Source organism: Crocuta crocuta, unplaced genomic scaffold, assembly GCF_008692635.1.
Source record: "Crocuta crocuta isolate KB4526 unplaced genomic scaffold, BGI_CrCroc_1.0 scaffold408, whole genome shotgun sequence".
NCBI lineage: Eukaryota > Metazoa > Chordata > Mammalia > Carnivora > Hyaenidae > Crocuta > Crocuta crocuta.
Genome location: NW_027527444.1, coordinates 919587 through 940362, shown reverse-complemented (window position 1 = coordinate 940362; position 20776 = coordinate 919587). Strand labels below are relative to the sequence as shown.

The 20776-nt window shown below is 42.8% G+C and overlaps 1 protein-coding gene across 4 annotated transcripts in view; it reads right to left on the bottom strand.

The window, feature by feature from the left end:
- GALNTL5 (polypeptide N-acetylgalactosaminyltransferase like 5) overlaps positions 1–20776 on the bottom strand; it is a 60443-nt gene that overhangs the window by 31948 nt on the left and 7719 nt on the right. For all 4 annotated transcript variants that reach the window (XR_013334412.1, XM_077761217.1, XM_077761209.1 and 1 more), the window contains exons 3-6: positions 14346–14466; positions 9126–9292; positions 5484–5606; positions 1–250 (exon numbers count right to left, since the gene is read on the bottom strand). Coding sequence is in view for 3 of the 4 variants with exons in the window: in XM_077761217.1 (XP_077617343.1) it covers positions 1–250; positions 5484–5606; positions 9126–9292; positions 14346–14466 (661 nt within the window). In the remaining variant the exon portion in view is untranslated. The remainder of the gene's footprint in view (positions 251–5483; positions 5607–9125; positions 9293–14345; positions 14467–20776) is intronic.

The following is a 20776-nucleotide window of genomic DNA, read 5'->3' as shown; positions in this document are numbered from 1 at the left end:
CGAATGGGTCTAGTCGGTCCTTCTGGTCCATCCATCTCATAAGAGAAAACATGATCCCATTTAAATTGTAGATGCCAATTGAAAGCGCCCCTTACAACAGGAGAGGGCCAGTATTCTAGGGTCATAGAGTCAATGACATCTATCAGAGGACACACCACCATTTTGGGGTCCTTAGCAACAGCTTGCAGCAAGGGCTCCAGCCATACTTTATTCACCTCGCAGTGGCTATCCAAGAACACCAGAACGTCCCCTGGGGAGGCAAGAATAGGCTAGTGTTAGTGCAGATGGACGAGACATCCAACAACCCAAATCGAAGTTCAATGGAAGAGTACCTGTTGAGCATATACTATGTGTTTGGCTTTTATGGTGCTTTCCGTTTCACTGGGGGTGGGTTGGGACTAGAAACGCGTACTTTATTTTGTGCAAAAATGTGGGCCATGATGTTCAGAAGTTGGTGAACTGTGGGTTAGAGAGTGGTTTAGTGAAGATTCTTAAGAAACAGATTGGGGGGCCCGGGTGGCTCAGCTGGTCAAGTGTCTGACTCTTCGTTTCAGCTCAGGTCATGATCTCATAGTTTATGAGTTTGAGCCCCCGCATTAGGCTCTGTGCTGACACCGTGGAGCTTTCTTGGGATTCTCTCTCTCTTTCTCTCTCTCTCTCTGCCCCTCCTCTGCTCACACACACACTCTCTCTCAAAATAAATAAAACAAACTTTTAAAAAATGATTTTTAAAAAAAGAAGCAGGTGGGGCTGAATAGGCCTTTAATTAAAAAATACTACTTTAGCTTGGCCTTGATCGATCAATTCAATTTAGCAAATGTTTACGTGAGGATAACTTGTTCGGTATTTAGGCTGGTGCTTGGGAGGCAAAGATGCATAACTCTTTTTTTAATGTTTATTTGTTTTTGAGAGAGATAGAGAGACCGAGTGTGAATGGGGGAGGGGCAGAGAGAGAGGGAGACACCGAATCTGAATCAGGCTCCAGGCTCCAAGCTGTCAGCACAGAACTGGACGCGGGGCTCCAACCCACGAACCATGAGATCATGACCTGAGCTGAGTCAGACACTCAACCCACTGAGACACCCAGGCGCCCAGAGGCATAACTGTTTTTGTTCTTGAGTTCAAGGTTTAATGAGTGTCTGCTTAGAGAGCATGGAGAAAATTGGCATGGCCAAAGTAAAGAATATGTGTTGCTAAAGTACATTAGATGGGCTCAAATTGGAAGGGACCTCAAAATTCAGGTGCAGTGTTCAGACTTTTTCTTGCAGCCAACATAGAATCTTGTGAAGTTATGAGAAATGGCTCATGGTTGATGAGAAGGGTTAATATTTTTCATATGGTAATAATCTCCAAATTGATCTATAGAGTCATACAATCTTTATCAAAATTGTGCATGGTTCTTTTTGAAGAAACTGACCCTAAAATTCATAGGGTAAGGACCCAAATAAGCTAAAACAATCTAGAAAAAGAACAAAGCTGAAGGACTTCTGGATTTCAAAACTTACTACAAAACTATAATAATAAAACAATATGATATTGTCAGAAGGAAAGACATAAAGACCAAAGGATAGAACTGAGGTCATAGAAGTAAACCAAATATCTGTTGTCAACTGATTTTTGACAAGTGTGCCCAGACAATTCAGTGGGGGAAAGGACAGTCTCTTCAATAAATAGCCCTGACACAACTGGATACCCATGTGAGAGAGAATGAAATCAGGCCCCCTATCTCACAGCTAACACAAAAATTAAGTCAAATGAATCACAGACCTAAAAAGGTCAGAGCTGAAACTATAAAACTTTTAGAAGAAAATACAGGCATACATTTATGACCTCAGGTTAGATGGTTTCTTAGATATGACACCAAACATAGACGTGACAGAACAAAAAATAAGTAGGACCTCATCAAAATTAAAGACCTTTGCGCTTAAACAGACATCATTTCAAAAAAGTTTAAAAAATCCACAAAATGGGAGAAATTATTTGAAAATCACATATCTGATGAAGAACTTGTATTCGGAATATATGAAGAATTCTTATAATTCAATAACAAAAAGACAACTTAATTTAAAAATGGGCAAAGGATTTGAATAGAGGCGCATGGGTGACTCAGGCAGTTAAGCATCCGACTCTTGATTGCAGCTCAGGTCCTGATCTCACGGTCGTGGGATCAAGTCCTGCATTAGGCTCCTCGCTGGGCATGGAGCCTGCTTGGGATCCCACCTCTCCCTCTCCCTCTGCCCCTCCCCACCTCAAAAATAAATTAAAGTCTTTTTAAAAAAGGATTGGAATAGACATTTCTCCAAAGAAGATATACACATGCCTGATAAACATATGAAAAGGTAACCATTAATCATGAGGAAGATGCTAACCCAAATCTCAGTGAGATACTACACATCCACAGGCTGGCTAAAATCAGAAAGGCAGGTGATAACAAGCAGTGCATTTAATCCGCACCGTAAATCTGTTAAACAGCCATTTGGCTCCCGTGCCAAACAATTCAAGTGCCTATAGTATTCGAATTTCTAATTTCTGTTTGTTTGCTGCATTCCCATAGCCCGGAAGTGCGATGCAGTCTACAACCGTGGAAATCTGACTTCTTGGGTCTGAGTCCTGAGGCCTGGGTCCTGGAGCAAATCTCTAATCTTTTGGAAGTTTACCCTCTTTCACAGGCAACGAGGCTGGTGTGTTCTAAAACCTCCCAAAGCCTTTCCACCGCTGCTAGTCTGTATTTTTATTACTTTTGCCCTGTATTTCTTCTAGTTTTCTCCTATGTACTTTGTTATCATTCTGAAGCGTATAAATTCAAAATGTACATTTTATTTATTTCTTGGTACTAGTCAATGTACGCTAAGCATTTTAACACTGCTAAAGAAGGGAAGGTTCCAAATTACCCCATTTAATCATGGCAACAACCACATTAGATGCCATTGTTCCCACATCACAGGGTGGGAAGCCCAGGCTCAGAGCAGTGACTTGCCCAGGATGCCGTTGCTGGCGATGGGCCCGTGAAGATCTCGAACCCCAGACTCTGGTTTGAAATCCAGTGGTCTTTGTCTGGTCCTACATCGCCTCCCTTTGCTGTTTGTGGCCAAGAGCCAGCCACCGCCCTCTGTATGGCTGCCTTTGCAGAGCTCAGCTGTAGGGTCCCTCTCCCCAAAACCACTCAGCCCCCTCTGCGTCTGCCTGCAAAACTTCCTAATCAGCCTGAGCGTCTGTAATTCCAGAAGAACTGAATTGCTAGGAAGTCAGATAATTACCGTGCTCCAGTTCCAGGCCAGCCACCTGCAGAGAGAGGTCTCCTGCTAGATACACTGGAGTTCTTTACCGCCAACTTAGGCTGACAGTGACACAAATGTATGACTCTATAGTTCCTTAGGTCAGACGGTCAACACAGGTCTTCCCGGGCTAAAATCAGAGTGTCGGTGGAGCAAAGGTCTTTCCTGGAGGCTCTAAGGGGAGCATCGTGTCTTTTCCAGCTTCTAGAAGCTGCCTGCATTCCTAGGTCCCTTTGTCCTTCTTCAGGGCCAACCACAGAGGTCAGAGCTGTGACCCTCTCCGCCCACCACCTACAAGGTCATCTGGTCATAAGGGCTCCCTGGGTCAGAGTGAGCCCACCTGCATAGCCCAGGCTAATCTCCCATTTCAAGGCCCTTAACTTTAATATTTATTATAAATATAAATATAAATAAATATAAATATTATAATATTTAATATATTTTCATATTTTTTATTTCACAACTTTTAGTTGCAAGAAACATGTATACCAAAAAAAGAGATAAAATATACATGTAGAGCTTGATGATCTATCAGAAAACCAATGCAACTGTAACTACTGCTTTGTCAAGACTTAGAACATAGTGTCCTAAGATTTTTTTTCCTGAGTTCCTACCACCCGATTCTACATGCTGATTTAACCAGGTATTTATGGCAATAACTTCCTGGTCTTTTTTTTTTCTTCAGTGTTTCATTGAATTATGCATCCACACACATTGTCCTTTAGTCTTGCTGAGTTTCCAACTTTATTCTTTTGCATTTACCTTCTTTTGCTCCCTCAAAATGATACGTATTCATCCGTGTGGTCGTGAATGGTGTAGGCCATTCTTTGTTATTGAAGTATTCTATTATTTGATTTTCACTCGTCTGTCATTACCTAGTAAGTCGGGACCTATGCATACTCCATAACCAAGCAATTCCACTGCTAGAGCTATGCTCTATGCAAATGCTGTGTGTAATTTACCAAGAGACAAGTATTCAAGTGTTTGTATATTTGGGAAGAGCCCCAAGTGGAAATAACCCAAAGGTGATTCAGCAGTAGCATGGAAAAATCATTTAGCATCATCAGATAATATACCTCAAGGCGTTTACTTTTGATCACATGTGCCACATTAAGGTACCATGTTAGCAGATTAGGACAACCTCCTTGGGGGAGGTTTATATTCGGAAACAGGATTGTTGCAGATGGAGTTTGTTAGGATGAGGGCCTTCTGGAGGAGGTGAGCCCTTAAACTGAGGGAGATGGGGACACAGACACAGGGAGGAGGCCATGTGGCCGCAGAGACAGGCTGGTAGTGATGCCTTTCAAGACAGCCTGCTGTGAGGAGCTGTTTGATAGCTTCCCAATCTTTGCGATCTGGTCACAGATCTGGTCATGGCCTCCCCAGGGACTCCAGCCAAGGACTAAGCACAGATGCATGTTGGGGGCAGAGCCAGAGCTGGGCCGTTGGGGACTCCCCACCAGCCCCCCTCACCTTTTGAGAGCCACACCTCCAGGGGCTCCTCTCTTCCCTCTCTCCCATCGTGGGTTTCAGGTCAGAACCTTCTGGTCCACACTCTCCTTTCTCTATCCTGACACTCTCTCTCTTCTCATTTCATCTTGGCCCCTGCTCCCCATCTGGCTTGGGGGTGTCCTATGTACACAGCCCCACTGTCTCTACGAAGTCTTGCTCTTCCAGCTGCATGTGGCCCCCCGTCTCAGAGGCTGTGGCTGGGGGAACTCATTCTACAACGGAAGCCAACGTTACGGCTCCTGCAGGAACATGCCTTCCATTTGAAATAACAAGTCGGGGGTGCCTGGGTGGCTCACTTGGTTAAACCTCCAACTTCAGCTCAGGTCACGATCTCACAGTTCATGGCTTCGAGCCCCGCGTTGGGCTCTGTGCTAACAACTCAGAGCCTGGAGCCTGCTTTGGATTCTGTGTTTCCCTCCTTCTCTGCCCCTCCCCTGCCTGTCCTCTCTCTCTCTTTCTCTCTCTCTCAAAAATAAACATCAGAAAAAATAAAAAATAAAAGAACTAGCAAATCGACATTTTAAAGTGGAATATTTACTTTCAGAGTCCAAAGACTCATATGACTGAAATGCATGTCCACTTTTCTTCTTATGCCAGTGGAGACTTGGAGAGGCCCCATGAGAAACTATCTCTGCCTGGCCAGTAGGGTCTCTGTGATACAGACACAGGGTCAAGTTCCGAATGAAAGGCTCATACCTGAAGCACGAGAGGCCCCAACCATTCGTGATCGGATCAATCCCTCTCTCTTTTTGTTTCTTATTAATTTAATCTTTCCCCGAAAAATTTCCAGGTGGTAGTCTAGTTTGTCTTTCAAGTCATCTGGAGAAAAAAAAATCCAACACTTAACAACGTAGAAACTAGAACTACGGAAAATAAAGCAATATATCACACTTTTGATGGATTCCTGAAAACTGTGTTCTGCTGCACAAGTGATAATGTTAAAAGTGTTACCCTATGTGAGGAAGAGAAAGAAACGTGATTCAGCATTGAAATTGACTGCAAATATTCTTCTCGGTTTCTAGTGAAATACCTCTATTTTGAGAAATCACTGTTAAAAATTTAATAGAAAAAGTGTGAGTCGTGGCGTTTTGGAGCAATCTGACTTTCTCACTAACCACTGTGTTTCTTTCTTTCTTTTCTTTCTTTTTTTTTTCTTACAAATAGTTTATTGTCAAGTTGGTTTCCATATAACACCCAGTACTCATCCCCACAAGTGCCCTCCTCCATACCCATCTCCCCCCTTCCCCCCAACACCCATGAGTCCTCAGTTTGTTCTCAGCATTCAAGAGTCTCTCATGGTTTGCCTCTCTCCCTTTCCCCCACCATTTCCCCCCTTCTTCTCCCCCATGGTCCTCCGTTAAGTTCCTCCTAATCCTCCTATACGTGCAAACATATGATATTTGTCCTTCTCTGCCTGACTTATTTCGCTCAGCATAACACCCTCAAGGTCCATCCATGTTGCTACACATGGCCAGATTTCATTCTTTCTCATTGCCATGTAGTATTCCATGGTATAGATAAACCACATCTTCTTGATCCATTCATCTGTTGATGGACACTTAGGCTCTTTCCATGTTTTAGCTATTGTGGAGAGTGCTGCTATGAACATTGGGGTACATGTGCTCCTATGCCTCAGCATTTCTATGTTTCTAAACTTGACAGTGACTCTTAGACGCAGTGGCCAACCCCTCGAGTATCGGCTCCTGGCTCAGTGAGGAGGGCTGTCCATGGTACCACAGTGAGAGGAAGAAATTTATCCTGCGGCCTCGAGCCTGGGGCTCAACGATTCCTCAATATTTGGAGGTTAATTGTGATGATTGAGGAGGCTGGGCTCAGGCGCCTCAGACGTCTTATGAACCTGCATCAGGAGGCTGAGGATCAATGGAAACAGATTTCATTGTAATCTTAGCAGAAGGAGGCATCTCCTTCTTGTCTTTAGGAAGAATGCCAGGGTCCCCGCTCAGACTGCATGGCTGCACTTGTGGGGGTGCGAGGTGAGCTGCATCTCAGCCCGGAAGTCTGCAAGCACGTCTCTAACATGGAAGACACGGAGGAACCCTGTGAGCCTGACCTAGGGGGAAAATCAAGGCTATTCTGGCAGCAGTAATTGCTGCCATGACATGGAGGGCTTGGGTTCTCTAGAAGATGCTCATGTTGTTGGCTTATGGTCAAGAGGGCCCAGGACTGTGAGAAAGATGGGTAGCAGCTGGTCAGCTCTGGGCATGCCTCTTATGTAACTCAACGGACCCCTGTCCCCTGCTTCCCAAGGAGTCCATCAGTAGTACCCACGGGTATCAGCTGGGAAAGACAAGCTGTGGTTCAAATAGTTCTCCTACCGCCCATGCGAGATCGTTGTGAATTAGAGCAGGAAGGTGTGAATCCTGAGCCCCAGCAGAATACAGAGCACCCTGTTTCCCGTGTTTCCTCTGTTTGAGCTTCTGTGTGGCTCAAACGCTAACCTCCCTGGTGGAATATAGATCAAGGAGAAGTAGAGGCCTTGGTCTGGCAGCATGCCCAGATCTGGGGCATTGGTGAGGATTCCACAGGGGCCTAAAGAATGTGTGAGTGGTCACCATGTGCCTTTGAATTGATGGCAAAGTTCTGAAAGGCTTGGGGAGGTGTCCTGTGGTCACCCTGGAACTGTATCTTCATAGCAGGACACTTGTCCTTCTGGGTGAGAAGTTAAAAATCTGCAGTCTAGCGTGCCTGCGTGGCTCAGTCGGTTGAGTATCTGAGTTCAACTCAGGTCATCATCTCGCGGTTCATGGGTTCAAGCCCCACATCGGGCTCTGTGCTGATGGCTCAGAGCCTCGAGTCTGCTTCAGATTTGTGTCTCCCTCTCTCTCTCCCCCTTCCCTGTTTGCACTCAGTCTGTCTGTCTCTCAAAAATAAATAATAGGGGCGCCTGGGTGGCTTAGTCGGTTAAGCGTCCGACTTTCGCTTAGGTCATGATCTCGCGGTTCGTGGGTTCGAGCCCCGCGTTGGGCTCTGTGCTGACTGCCGGCTCAGAGCCTGGAGCCTGTTTCAGTCTGTGACTCCCTCTCTCTCTGACCCTCCCCTGCTCACGCTCTCTCTCTCTCTCCTAGAAATAAATAAAACATTAAAAAATAATAGTAATAAATAAATAATAAACATTAAAGAACTTTTTTAAATCCATAGTCTAGCAGAAGAGCTCCCCCCAAGCCCCATCTCTTGCTAATGGCTTTGGGGACTTCTTGCTCAGGATGTGGCCCAATATGGTGTTTAGTGCTACTGATCAGATAAGGAATCTGACCGTCTCTGCACATCCCCTCCTATGCACATAGTAGAAATAAACAGTGGCTCCTGTAGAAATAACGTCATACACGGCAGTGCCTGGCCAACATGTGAAATTCCTAAACATACGGGACATTAGCTTGAGTAATCTTCAGTTTGACACCCCTGGAGTCACTTCCTCACAGGTCAATCTTCTGGAACATTCTCTTTTCTACCCCTGCTTATTCATTTCCCTCTACTCTCTCTCCTTTTCTCTTTCCCAGCCTGTAGGGGGTCAGATTCACAGTGGATTAGGCTAACTCTTAGGTAGGAAACCTATCTAATACTGAGAACTGGCTTCCATGGGAAAAGGATGCCTCCAGGGACTTGTAGACTCTGAGCTTGTCACTAGTCTGGGTCCTCTCGGCTTGCCTCAGGTTTATAATTAAGCTGTGAAACAGACAACGAATCAGATTTTGTATTCATATCACAACTCTTTAAAACCAAGGCACAGGGAGGAATGTGCTCTTGACTGTAGTTGGTCGGATTAGAATTCTTTCGTGAGAAGGATTTAGGTCCTGTGTCTTTCCTGCATTAAGCCTGGCTTGACTCCATTTCTCCGGAGAAAATTCAAACAGGGTCCTTCGTGAGCGGTCTTGCCTTTTCATGGTTCTGGTTGTATGTCCACACCTCTTCCCGATGCTATACTCACACATAAAATACAGAAAGCACAGAACTAGTCCAAACTCACCATGTTACTGCTGGGCCTTGATAACACTATTTCCGCTGCCTAAAACCTTTTTCCCCTCCTCTCCTTCTAGGTAACCCCAACTCACCCCTCAGACATGGGTTTAGCTGATACTTCTTCCTGAACAGCCTCCATGACCTCTGAAGACCGGGCCGGTCCTCTGATATTTACCTCCTGGAAGCACTAATCACCCGTGAGCCCAACACTGCAGGGCAGGGACTGGCTCTCACATCCCCACTGGTGCACCAACAGCGCCCGCCTCCACACCCATCACGTGTAAAATGGGTAAAACGACACAAGGCCATCTGAGATCGCCTTGAGGGCACCTGACACGGATGGACAGAGTTCTGTCTTACCAGAGTCGCTCAGGTCATCTATCAAAATAATTTCTTCAAGGAAGTGGTGTGGGGTGAGGTTTATGACACTGAACACGGTCCGAAGCAAGGCGTGAAACTCCTCGTTGTGGAAACAAATGACAACACTGGCAGTAGGTAGGTTGGTTGGGTAGTGGTTTTGAAAACACCTGCCAGGACAAGTAAGAGAAAGAAAATGAAGCACCGTGACTTGCATTTTTCCTCTTTATTCCCATAATGGACGATTACGATAATTAGGTGATAGTACATTTGAAGACACCAAAATTAAAATACAAAAACTTTTTAAATTTCTTATGCTATTCTAATATTTTCTCTTTTAAAAGTTTTAATATTTTTTTAAATTAACATTTATTTTTGAGAGACAGCGTGAGTGGGGGAGGGGCAGAGAGCAATGAAGACACAGAATCTGAAGCAGGCTCCAGGCTCTGAGCTGTCAGCACGGAGCCCGACGTGGGGCTCAAACTCAAACTTCGAGATCATGACCTGAGCCGAAGTCAGACACTCAACTGATTGAGCCACCCAGGCGTTCCATTTATTTATTTTTGAGAGAGAAAGAAAGAGAGAGCGAGCGATCAGGGGAGGGACAGAGAGGGAGACACAGAGTCCAAAGCAGACTCCAGGCTCCAGGCTCTGAGCTGTCAGCATAGACCCCAATGCAGGGCTCGAACTCACAAACTGTGAGATCATGACCCAAGCCAAAGTGGGACGCTTAACCGACTGAGCCACCCAGCTGCCCCTAAGTCACCCCCTCTTCTTTATGTCAGCAATAATTGCTCCATCCTTCCCTGGAGAACCTGTTTGGACCATTTTAATTCCTATTTTGAACACAGTATAAATGTGAATTATCTTGTATTTTGGTTTCTATTATAAGAGTGTATTAATACACTTATACACAGTGAAAAGCTCAAATTAACCTCATTGCACTATCTTCAATGAAAATCTGGTGCTCCAGTTTGTTGCAACAAAGCAAGGCAGTAGATATAGAGTAATTGGATTTCTTCCAGGAATTTGACAAAAGTGTGTTATTATTTTTGGGTATAGGAGAGGAAAATAGAAGCTGAATTCTAGTAATATTAGTTATTAGCTGTTAATCAGTGTTTGAATTGCTGCATTACTTGGTTGTATTTTGAAACAGTTTGGTTGTAAATGACAAACCCACAGTGCTAGCTTAAGCAAAAGAAAGGGAAGTATATTGGAAGGGGACCCGAATGTCCCACAGGACTTAGTGACAAGCGTGCAGTCATCAAGAATGACTGGGGCCAGAAGCTTGAAAGCCTCTTGGACACTCTGTTCATTTCTACTCTTGTCTTTACACCTGGGAATAATAGTAACTATAGCAATATCAGCCTTCCTCATAGATTGTGAGGGTTCAACGAATTGATACGTCAAATGCTCAGAACAGCGCTTGGCAGATAGTAAGTATTACATCAAAGTCATTACAGGAGCCTCATCCTCTCTCTGCAGCCTGACTCGTTTGCACTTCTTTATTCCATGGAGTGGGAAATGGGGCCAACTTCACCACCCAGGGAGAAACTGGTAAGACTTTCTCTTTCTCAAAAATGCACAGGTAAGGATCCACTGGCCCAGCCCAACGCAGGTGCCCATCCCTGGGCTAACAGACTGTGGCCAGGGCATGGGGTGAAGATAGAAAGCCACTATTCCCACCGCAACTTGTGGACAGGGGAACGAGGCAGGAAACACCAGGAAAGGGGGCGCAGGGCGGGCAACCCTCCAGGTACCCAGCACAGACCCTCAGCATATTCATGGGCCGGATAGCGCCATGGAAGAAGAGGGTCTTGCCTCGTCAACGTTTCTACCCAAGACTGGATGAAGATGTGCCTGCCAGGTAGAGGCTGACATCACGCTCCAGGGAGTGAGAACAGGGAAGGGGCAGAGGCTGAGGGGCTGGGAAGAGGGCAGAACCATGTCCTGCATGTGGCTTCACAGACACGAGGAGGAAAATGATGGACAAGCTTAAATTCTAGGAAGACCATCAAGTTCTCAAAGAGGAAGGAGGTGAGAGAGAGTAGGGTACGGGGTGATGGAAGGGTAATATGAAGGACATGATGGTTCAGGGGGAGCTCATGCTACTTAGGGCCATCTCTATCGTGAATTCAGTCCTGGGCATATCATTTGAGGAAAGTTGTGGATAAATGGAGGATAGACCATGCGAGTAGAGAAGCCTGAGACTATGTCTGACCAGGACCTTTAGGCCCCTGTGTGTATGAGTTTCTCCAAAATTAACTGATAAATATTGCTGTGGTCTTTTCTGACCTAAATGTTTCTTACTGGGGTCTTGGGTTGGATCCTTCCAGGAAAAGGACCCTAGTGGGGCAGCTGTAAATATTTGAATCATGTCTGTAGATTAGCTAATGGTATTGTTAATTTCCTGGTTTTGTTCAGTGTTCTGGTTCTGAGGGGATGGGAGATGCTAACCCTCGGGGAATCTAAGAAAAGGTTATACAGGAATTCTCTGAGAGATTTTTTTGTAAGTCTGAAATTATTTCCAAATTGAAAAGTTAAAAGATAAAAAGTAAATCAGAAGACCAAGCAACATAAAAATGGACCTTTCAAAGATCTGTATCAAATACTTCAATAGTTAGTGAAAATAATCATGAGGACTTTAAGGCAAAGCTGAAATGGAAATCCCATGTAGGGGAATAACAAGATTAACACAAGAATGGCTGAAAACCTGCTTGGACTCCAAAAGTAGCAACTATTCTTAGCAGTTAAAGTTTATTTTAAACCCAGAAGTATACTTTGTACATAACCGGATCTCCTATTAAATAAGTTAATATTCTGAATACTGAAATTTCCAAGTTCAATTCTCTCTTTGGGCAATCTCTCTCTAGTGGTGCCTGGGTGGCTCAGTCATTTGAGCATCCCACTCCTGATTTCAGCTCAGGTTGTGATCTCATCGTTTGTGAGATCGAACCCCGCATTGGGCTCCGGGCTGACAGCATGGAGTCTACTTGAGATTCTCTCTCTCTCTCTCTCTCTCTCTCTCTCTCTCTCTCTCTCTCTCTCTCTCTCTCCCCTTCTCTGCTTGTCCCCTGCTCTCTTGCTCTTGCTCTCTCACTCTCAAAATAAATAAATGAACATTAAAAAATTAAAAAGAAAGAAAAATAAATATCCCTTTGGCTAAATGTCCTTACTGGTAATTTAATAAAAATATCTTATCACGTGGGAGATGCAATTCTTGTGATCACCTAGAACACTTTTAGTGCGAATAGGGAAGGTATTCTCAATCCAAGAATTTTGAAATAGGCTCTTGAATTATCTGACTCCAAGTACCCCAAACAGGAACCTATCTTACAAGATTCTCATATGCCAAAATTTAAATCTGGTTAGTAACTGTTTATTTAAAAACTTAAAATGTATTTATTTTTAGACTTGTGCAGTGAAAACTAAAAGACATTAATAAAAGAAATTAAAGAAGACACAAATAAATGAAAGATATTTGACCCTGTTAAGATGTCCTTACTACCCAAAGCAATCCACAGATTGAATGCAATCCATATCAAAATTCCAATGGCAGTTTTCATAGAAATAAAACAAAGAATCCTCACATTTGTATGAAACTACAGAAGACACTAAGAGGCAAAGCAACTTGAAGAAACAAGAACAAAGCTGGAGACATCACACTCTCTGATTTCAAACTCTATTGCAAAGCTGTAGTAATGAAAACAGTTTGGCATTGGCATAGAAAGAGACACATAGATCAGTGTAACAGAATAGAGTGCTCAGAAATAAAATCATGCTTTTATGATTAATCAATTGTAACAAAAAAGCCAGGAATATCCAATGGGGAAAGGACAGTCTATTCAATAAATATTGATAATCACATGCAATAGAATGAAACTGGACCACTCTCTTATACCACACACAGAAATTAACTTGAAATAGATTAAAGACTTGAATGTAAGGCCTGAAACCATAAAGATCCTAGAAGAAAACAGAGGCAGTAAGTTTCTTGACATCAATCTTGGTGATGATTTTTTGGATCTGTCTCCAAGAGCAAAGACGACAAAAGAATAAATAAATAAGAGGAACTAGATCAAGTTAAGAAGCTCCTGAAGAGGAAACAAAATTATCCACAAAAGGAAAAGGCAACCTACTGCACGAGAGAAAATCATATACCAGGTAAGGGGTTAACATCTAAAATATATAAAGAATTCATAAAACTCAATACCAAACAAACAGTTCGATTAAAAAATGAGCAGAAGATCTGAACAGATATTTTTCCAAAGTTATAAGATGGCCAACAGGTACCTGAAAAGTTACTCAGTGTCACTAGTAATCGGGAAATGCGAATCAAAACCACAACGAGATATCATCTCATACCTGCTAGAATGGCTATTATAAGAAAAGAAACAGCAAATGTTGAAGAAGATGTAGAGAAAGCAAACCTTTATGCACTGTTGGTGGGAATGGACATTGGTGCAGCCAATGGAAATGGAAAACAATATGGAAGATCCTCAAAAAAATTAAAAAGAAAGTTAACGTATGATCCAACAATTTCACCTGTGGGTGTTTACCTGATGAAAATGGAAACACTAACTCATAAAGAGATAGCACCCCAAGTTCACTGCAGCAATATTTACAGTAACCAAGACGCAGAAACAACCTGTCCATCAGTGGGTGAAAGGAAACAGAAGATGCAATATCATATACACAATGGAATGTTATTCAACATAAAAAAGAATGAAAGCTTGTCATTTGCAAGAACATGGATGGACCTTGAGGGTGTTACACTAAATGAAATAATTCAGAGAAGGTTAAGTACTATATGATCCCATTTATATGTGGAATCTAAAAAACAAACAACCAAATATCCCAAGCCTAAGCTCATAAATACAGAGAACAGACTGGTGGTTTCCAGAGGAAAAGGTTGGGGGAGGGTGGCGAAACAAAGCTCCATTATAAAATAAATGCACTCTGGGTATATAATGTCCACATGGTAACTATAGGTAATAATACTATGCTGCATATTTGAAAGTAGAAGACAGAGTAGATCTTAAGAGTCCTCATCACCCATGCAAACATTTTTTATAGGTATGTATGGTGGCCAATGTTAACTAGCCTTATTGTGTGATTATTTTGCAATATATAAAAATATCAAATAATTATGTTGCATACTTGAAATGAATATCATCTTATATTTCAATTATACCTCAATTTAAAAAAAAAGGAGAAACCTACCTTTTATCCCTGGTATCTGGCACTTCTCGCTCACTGCCCAAGCTTTTACTGAGAATGATATTAAATCCATATTTTAAAAATCCATCAACAAATTCCGAGCTTGAATAGTTAAAATCCTTACCTGCAAGAAAGGGTAATGAGGGCCACGTAAATAATGAGTTTACTAACGTCACTTTGATCAAGGACAATAAGAACCACTATATCCTGAATTCACTCTTTTTATAATGGGCCAGAGTCATGGTCCTGGCACCTAACTACCCCCAGATGACAGGGTTAAAATCAGAGCAGATTCCTTAGAAAAGTATGAATGACAAGCCAGTCTTTAGTCACTCAGTCTCTCTAGAGAAGGAAGCACTCGGCCTCCTTAAACCCATCATGATTCACAACCGTGGTGAGATTGTAGAAACTGAGGGATTTGGGGAAGATAGGAAAGCTCAAACCCCTTCCCCCAGATTCCACTGCAGAGAATAAAAGATGCCAGAGGCCATTTATTAAAAACAAGATCATAATAACAAGATAATAACAAGTTGCCAGAGACTATCCCCAAATTATCAGTCCTAACGCTAAATGAAGTTGGAGTAAAACTCCTCATAAGAGAGAAAAATTCTCAGATGTCAATGAAGAAATAAAATGTAATCATAAAAGAGAAATAGAACGAACTAGAATGGTTAAAAGAATGGTCTAAGAATACAGGAGTCAAAACATCATTCTAAAAAGTACAGAATTCATTGGCAGCAACATCCAGAAAGTCATTTTATACTCACAATAAGAGAAAGTCACAATGAAGACTAAATAGTAATGAGCTTGCCGACATCAAATCATGCTGCCGCAAAATGCCGTTAAAATCATTAGAGATATGAGTATATATTGCCACAAATAGTAATGGAATATTTTAAGAACTCTAAATCAGAGAAACAGAAAGAACTTGATCAATGTCATTAGTAATATTTCCTTAGTGGATTTGAATTTTACTTTGTTTTTGAAGAATGCACTTTCTTTTCCAATGCCTATGGAGTGCTTTCCAAAACGGATGTAAAAGGCTACGTTATATATAATATAAAGGATTCTCTTCAGGATGCAGTGATCCCATTTCCCCTAAGCCCTCTTTCTTGCACCTGGGAAATCTCGGACATAACACAATCGATAAGCATAGAAGGGCTCTGAAGGGGGGAAATGAGGAGGCAGATGGCCAGAGAGCCACCGGAATGGAGGAAGGACACGGGGAGCTCCTGATTGCCTCGTTGCCTCCCATAACTCCCAGATAAACGTCCCTAGAAGCTTCCCAGTAGAGCCACCAATAGGCGCAGGCAAAAAGCCCTCCAAGATAAGTCTGCTCCCTCCAGCCACAGGGCCGGGGGGGGGCGGTGGCTAACCAAGAAAACCTTTGGCCAGACCTAATCTAGTCAAGTCAAGCAGCAGCAGCTGGAGAACCACGCCACCCACTGGGCAGGGAGAGGGCCTTCCACCCCCCCAAGGGAGCGAAGGGCAGTGATGTGGGCAGAACTGAGCAGAACCTACCCTTCCATCCCCCTTCCTAGCAGAAGCATGCAGTGCCCCTCTGAATACCTGGGTGGTGCGGGCAGGCCGAGTGGGGAGGTGACCCTCCATAAGCCGGCCTGGGGGAACCAGACAGTGCTCTGATTCTCCCCAAGATAGTGCCCTGGCAGTAGTACGCCGAGCCTCCAAACCCACCTGACAGCCACAAGACTTACGGAGCGGGTGCAAGGTGGGACTAGCCACCGCTCCACATAGCCCCTATCCGTCAGGTCAGCAGGGCCCAGCAGAGAGCTACGCCTCTACCCGACCCAGTGGCAGTAAGAGAGAAGCAGGTTATGCAAGTCTGGGAGAGTGACTCTGCTTCCCCTGTCTCCTAACCACGCTGACCGTGAGGCCCACTGGGGAGCTAACTCAGAGACAACTTCATGCACATCTGTGCCCCATCTTACCAGAGGGGGCACTGAACTTCCCCTGCCCCTCCAAGGAGTCCGAGTGGGCTGTGATCTCCTGCTGCTGGGATGATGTCAGCAGGCCCAGAGGGAAACTGAGAATACCGCCCAGCTGGACCCACCCCATCATGCTGCATCTCAGCAGGGGATGGTCTGCTAATAAAGAGGCTTAATTAGGAACCAGGGTTGCATAATATCCATAATAACCAGAATACAGTTGAAAACCCTTTGTCATGCCAAGAACCAGAGATTTCAAATGGAATGAAAAGACAATCAAGAGATGCCACTACAAAGATGAATCAGAGGTCAGAATGATCTGACTTAACATGTTAAAGCGGTCGTCATAAGGATGCTTGGGAACAAATAGAAAAGGGAACATCTCAGCAAAGAAATAGAAGTTTTTTTTTTAAAAGGAAAATATAGAACTAAAAAACACAAAGGTCTAAATCAAAAACTCACTGGACCGCTTCACAGGAGAGTGGTGATGGCTGATCAATGGAATCCATTGAATCTGAGCAACAGAGAAAGCAGACAGGAAAAAAAAGAGTTTCAGGAACTTGCGTACTGACGATGCAAGAGCCAATCTTTGTGTTATTGGAGCCCTGGAAGGGGAGGAGTCAGCGTAGGACTGAAGAAGTACTCTCGGAAATGAGGCTGGAAACTTCCCAAATTTGGCGAAAGCAGGACATCTATGGACTGGGGAGGCTGAGCAAAACCCCAAGCAGGATAAATCAAAGAAATGCTTGTCAGGACACGTCATAACTAAACTTCTGAAAACTGAAAACAAAGGAAAACTTTTGAAAGCATCCAGAGAGAAGAGGACTCACAGAGGGTCCATCTGAGTGGCCGTGGGCTTCTCGTTTGAAATCATGGAGGAGGGAAGGAAGTGATGCAACATTTTTGAATGCTACTAGAAAAGAACTGTCAACGGCAAATTCTATACCCAGAAAAAATATCCTTTGGGAACTGTGAGAAAATAAGGATACTCCTAAGTGAAGAAAAACCAAGAATTTGTGACTAGCAAACCCAACCTTAAAGAATCACAAAATAAAGTTCTCTAAACAAAAAGGAAGTGATAACAGATGGAGATGTGGAACTGCAAAAAAGAAAAAAAAAGCACCAAAATGAATAAAAATGGGGATAAAATAATAGCTGTCCTTCTCATGAGTCTTTTTTTTCATTTTTAAAATGTTTATTTATTTTGAGACAGTGAGACTGAGTGGGGGAGGGGCAGAGAGAGAGGGGGAGAAAGAGAATCCCAAGCAAGCTCTGCCCTGTCCGTGCAGAGCCTGATGTGGGGTTTGAACTCAGAAACCATGAGATCATGACTTGAGTCAGACGCTTAGCCAACTGAGTCATGGAGGCACCCCTCTCGTGAGTTTCTTAAATCATACTTGGTGTCTGAAGCAACAATTATAACACCAGGTAATGTGGCGCTCAATACTGAAGACAGTTATATTTTTTAATTGAGGAAGGGTAAGGGACTGTTTACACTTCACTTGAAGTGGAAAAACATCAATTCAAGGAGACTGATAAGTTACAGATGGATTCGAAATACCTACAGCAACCACTAGTGAAACTGTATGAAGCAATTTGTTAAGGGGCACCTGGGTGGCTCAGTCAGTTGAGCTTCCGGCTTCAGCTCAGGTAAAGATTTCACGGTTCATGGGTTCAAGCCCCGCATCGGGCTCTGTGCTGACTGCTAGCTCAGAGCCTGGAGCCTGCTTCAGATTCTGTGTCTCCCTCTCTCTCTGACCCTCCCCTGCTCACGTTGTCTCTCTCTCTCTCTCTCTCTCTCTCTCGGAAATAAGTAAAAACATTAAAAAAATTTTAACTATAAAATCAAAATGGGATTTTGAAAAATTGTTCAACTAACTCAAAGAAAGGTAAGGGAAACAGAAGATTGAGAAACAGAGGAAACAAATGAAAAACAAATTGACTAAGAAACGTTGACACCAATAACTGTCTTAAATACAAATGATCTAAACGTACCAATTAAAAGCATAGATTAACAGAGTAGATTTAGAAAATGTTCCAATAATATGCTAACTTTTTAAAAAATGTTTATTTTTGAGAGAGAGAGAGAGAGAGACAGAGCACAATTGGGGGAGGGGCAGAAAGAGAAAGAAGGAGACACAGACTCTGAAGCAGGCTCCAGGCTCAGAGCTGTCGGTACAGAGCCTGACATGGGGCTTGAACTCACGAACTGTGAGAACATGACCTGAGCTGAAGTTGGATGCTTAACCGACTAAGCCACCAAGGCACCCCAATAATACGCTATCTTACTTCAATGAAACACAGGTAGATTGATATTAAAAGGACAGAAAAGGATATTTTTGCAAATATTAATCAAAAAAGCAGCTGGGGCACCTGGCTGGGTCAGTCGGTAGAGCATGTGACTCTTGATCCAACGGTCGTGAGTTTAACCCCCACTTTGGGCATGGAGCCCACTTAAAAAAGAAAAGCAGGAGTGACTATATTATTAGATAAAACAGACCAGAGAAAACGACTAGAGACAAAGAGAGAACTTACATTATGATCAAAAGATCAGTGCACCAGCAACACTTGATTCCAAATACAAACACATCAAAAAACAGTCTCAAATATATGAAGCAAAAGCTGATAGAGTTAAAGTAGAAACTGACAAACCCAGAAATACAGTTGGGGTCCTCAACCCCCACTCTTAGCAACTGACAAGACTACTAGCCAAAAACTCGGAAGAACTGAACAATACGATCACCCAACAGAGTCTAATTGATGAGGACGTAAAAAACTTGTACGCCAACAAGAATAAACACACGTTTTTTTTTTCAAGCGTGCATGGGGCAGTCACCAGATATGGACCATATCCTGGAGCATAAAACAAACCTCAAAAAGATCCTAAAAGAATTGAAATCATACAGAGCATATTTTCTGACTATAAATGAATCAAACTGACTATCAGTAGTAGACAGTAGAAGATTATCCAAAGACTTGGAAATAGTCTATTTCCAAATAATTTAAATAATCCAAAGAGAAAGTCTCAAAGGGAATATAAAAATATATAGAATTGAATGAAAATGAAAATTCAACATATCAAAAGCGGAGCCTACGTGGGATTCTCTCTTTCTCTCTCTCTCTCTCCCTCTCCCTCTCCCTCTCCCTCTCCATCTCTCTCTGCCCCTCTCTCTCAAGACAAAACAAAACCCAGCAGGTTTTTTTTTTTTGTAGACATTGATAAACTGTTTTTCAAACCTATATGAACAAGCAAAATATCTAGAATAACCAAACAATTTTTTCAAGTTTATTTATTTTAAATTTTTTTAATGTNGAGAGAGAGAGCATTGGGGAGGGGCAGAGAGAGGGAGAGAGAGAATCCCAAGCAGGCTCTGAACTGTAAATCCAAAACCTGATGTGGGACTCGAACTCGCAAACTGTGAGATCATAACTTGAACCGAAATTGAGTCAGCCACTTAACCAGCTGAGCCACGCAGGTGCCTCAAAACAATTTTTGAAAAGAATTTTATGAGACTCAAATTCAGAAAGAGACCCAACAAAAACAGTCTGTTGATTTTTGACAGAGGTGACAAGATTAAATGGTGCTGGATGAACTTGATATCCACATGGGGGAAATGAACATTGATTCTTACCTCATAGCATCACAGAAATTCACTTAAAATGGACTGTGGCCCTAATGTAAAATACAGAGTGAAATCTAAAACCTAAAATGTCTAAAAGAAAACACAGAATGGAATCTTTTGTGAACGTGAGGTAGGCAAAGGTTACTTTGATAAGGCATAAACAACATGAACCATACAAGAAAACAGGATGGATAGAACATCAAAATTTAAAATTGTCCTTCTTGGGGGCGACTGGGTGGCTCAGTTGGTTAAGCATCTGATTCTTGATTCGGCTCAGGTCATGATTCCAGGGTTGTGGGATTGAGCCCTGAGTTGGGCTCCATGCTGGCTACTTAAGATTCTCTCCGTCAAACATAGATAGATAGATAGATAGATAGATAGATAGATACATAGATACATAGATACATAGATACATAGATAGATACATAGATACATAGATAGATATATAGATAGATACATAGATAACAAATAAGCGAAATAAGTAAAAATAAAAAAAAATAAAAGGATAAAATAAAATTGTTCTTGAATGACACCACTCAAAAGAGAATTTAAAGAGTACAGTAGGGTGACAATCCCATCCGTCCCAAACCTAGGTGTTTACATAAGAGAAACAAAATATGTCCACACAAAGCCTTATAATCCATATTTACCGTAGCACTGTGATTCATCGCAGAGTATCTACAAATACATTAAAAATATATAATGTTGTGGGGTACCTGGGTGACTCATTTGGTTGAGTGGCTGACTTGATTTCAGCTCAGGTTATAAACCCAGGGTATTAGGAGGAAGTCCCACATTGGGCTCCATGCTGAGTGTGGAGCCTGCCTAAGAGTCTCTCTCATCCTCTGCCCCGCCCCCCTTTGTG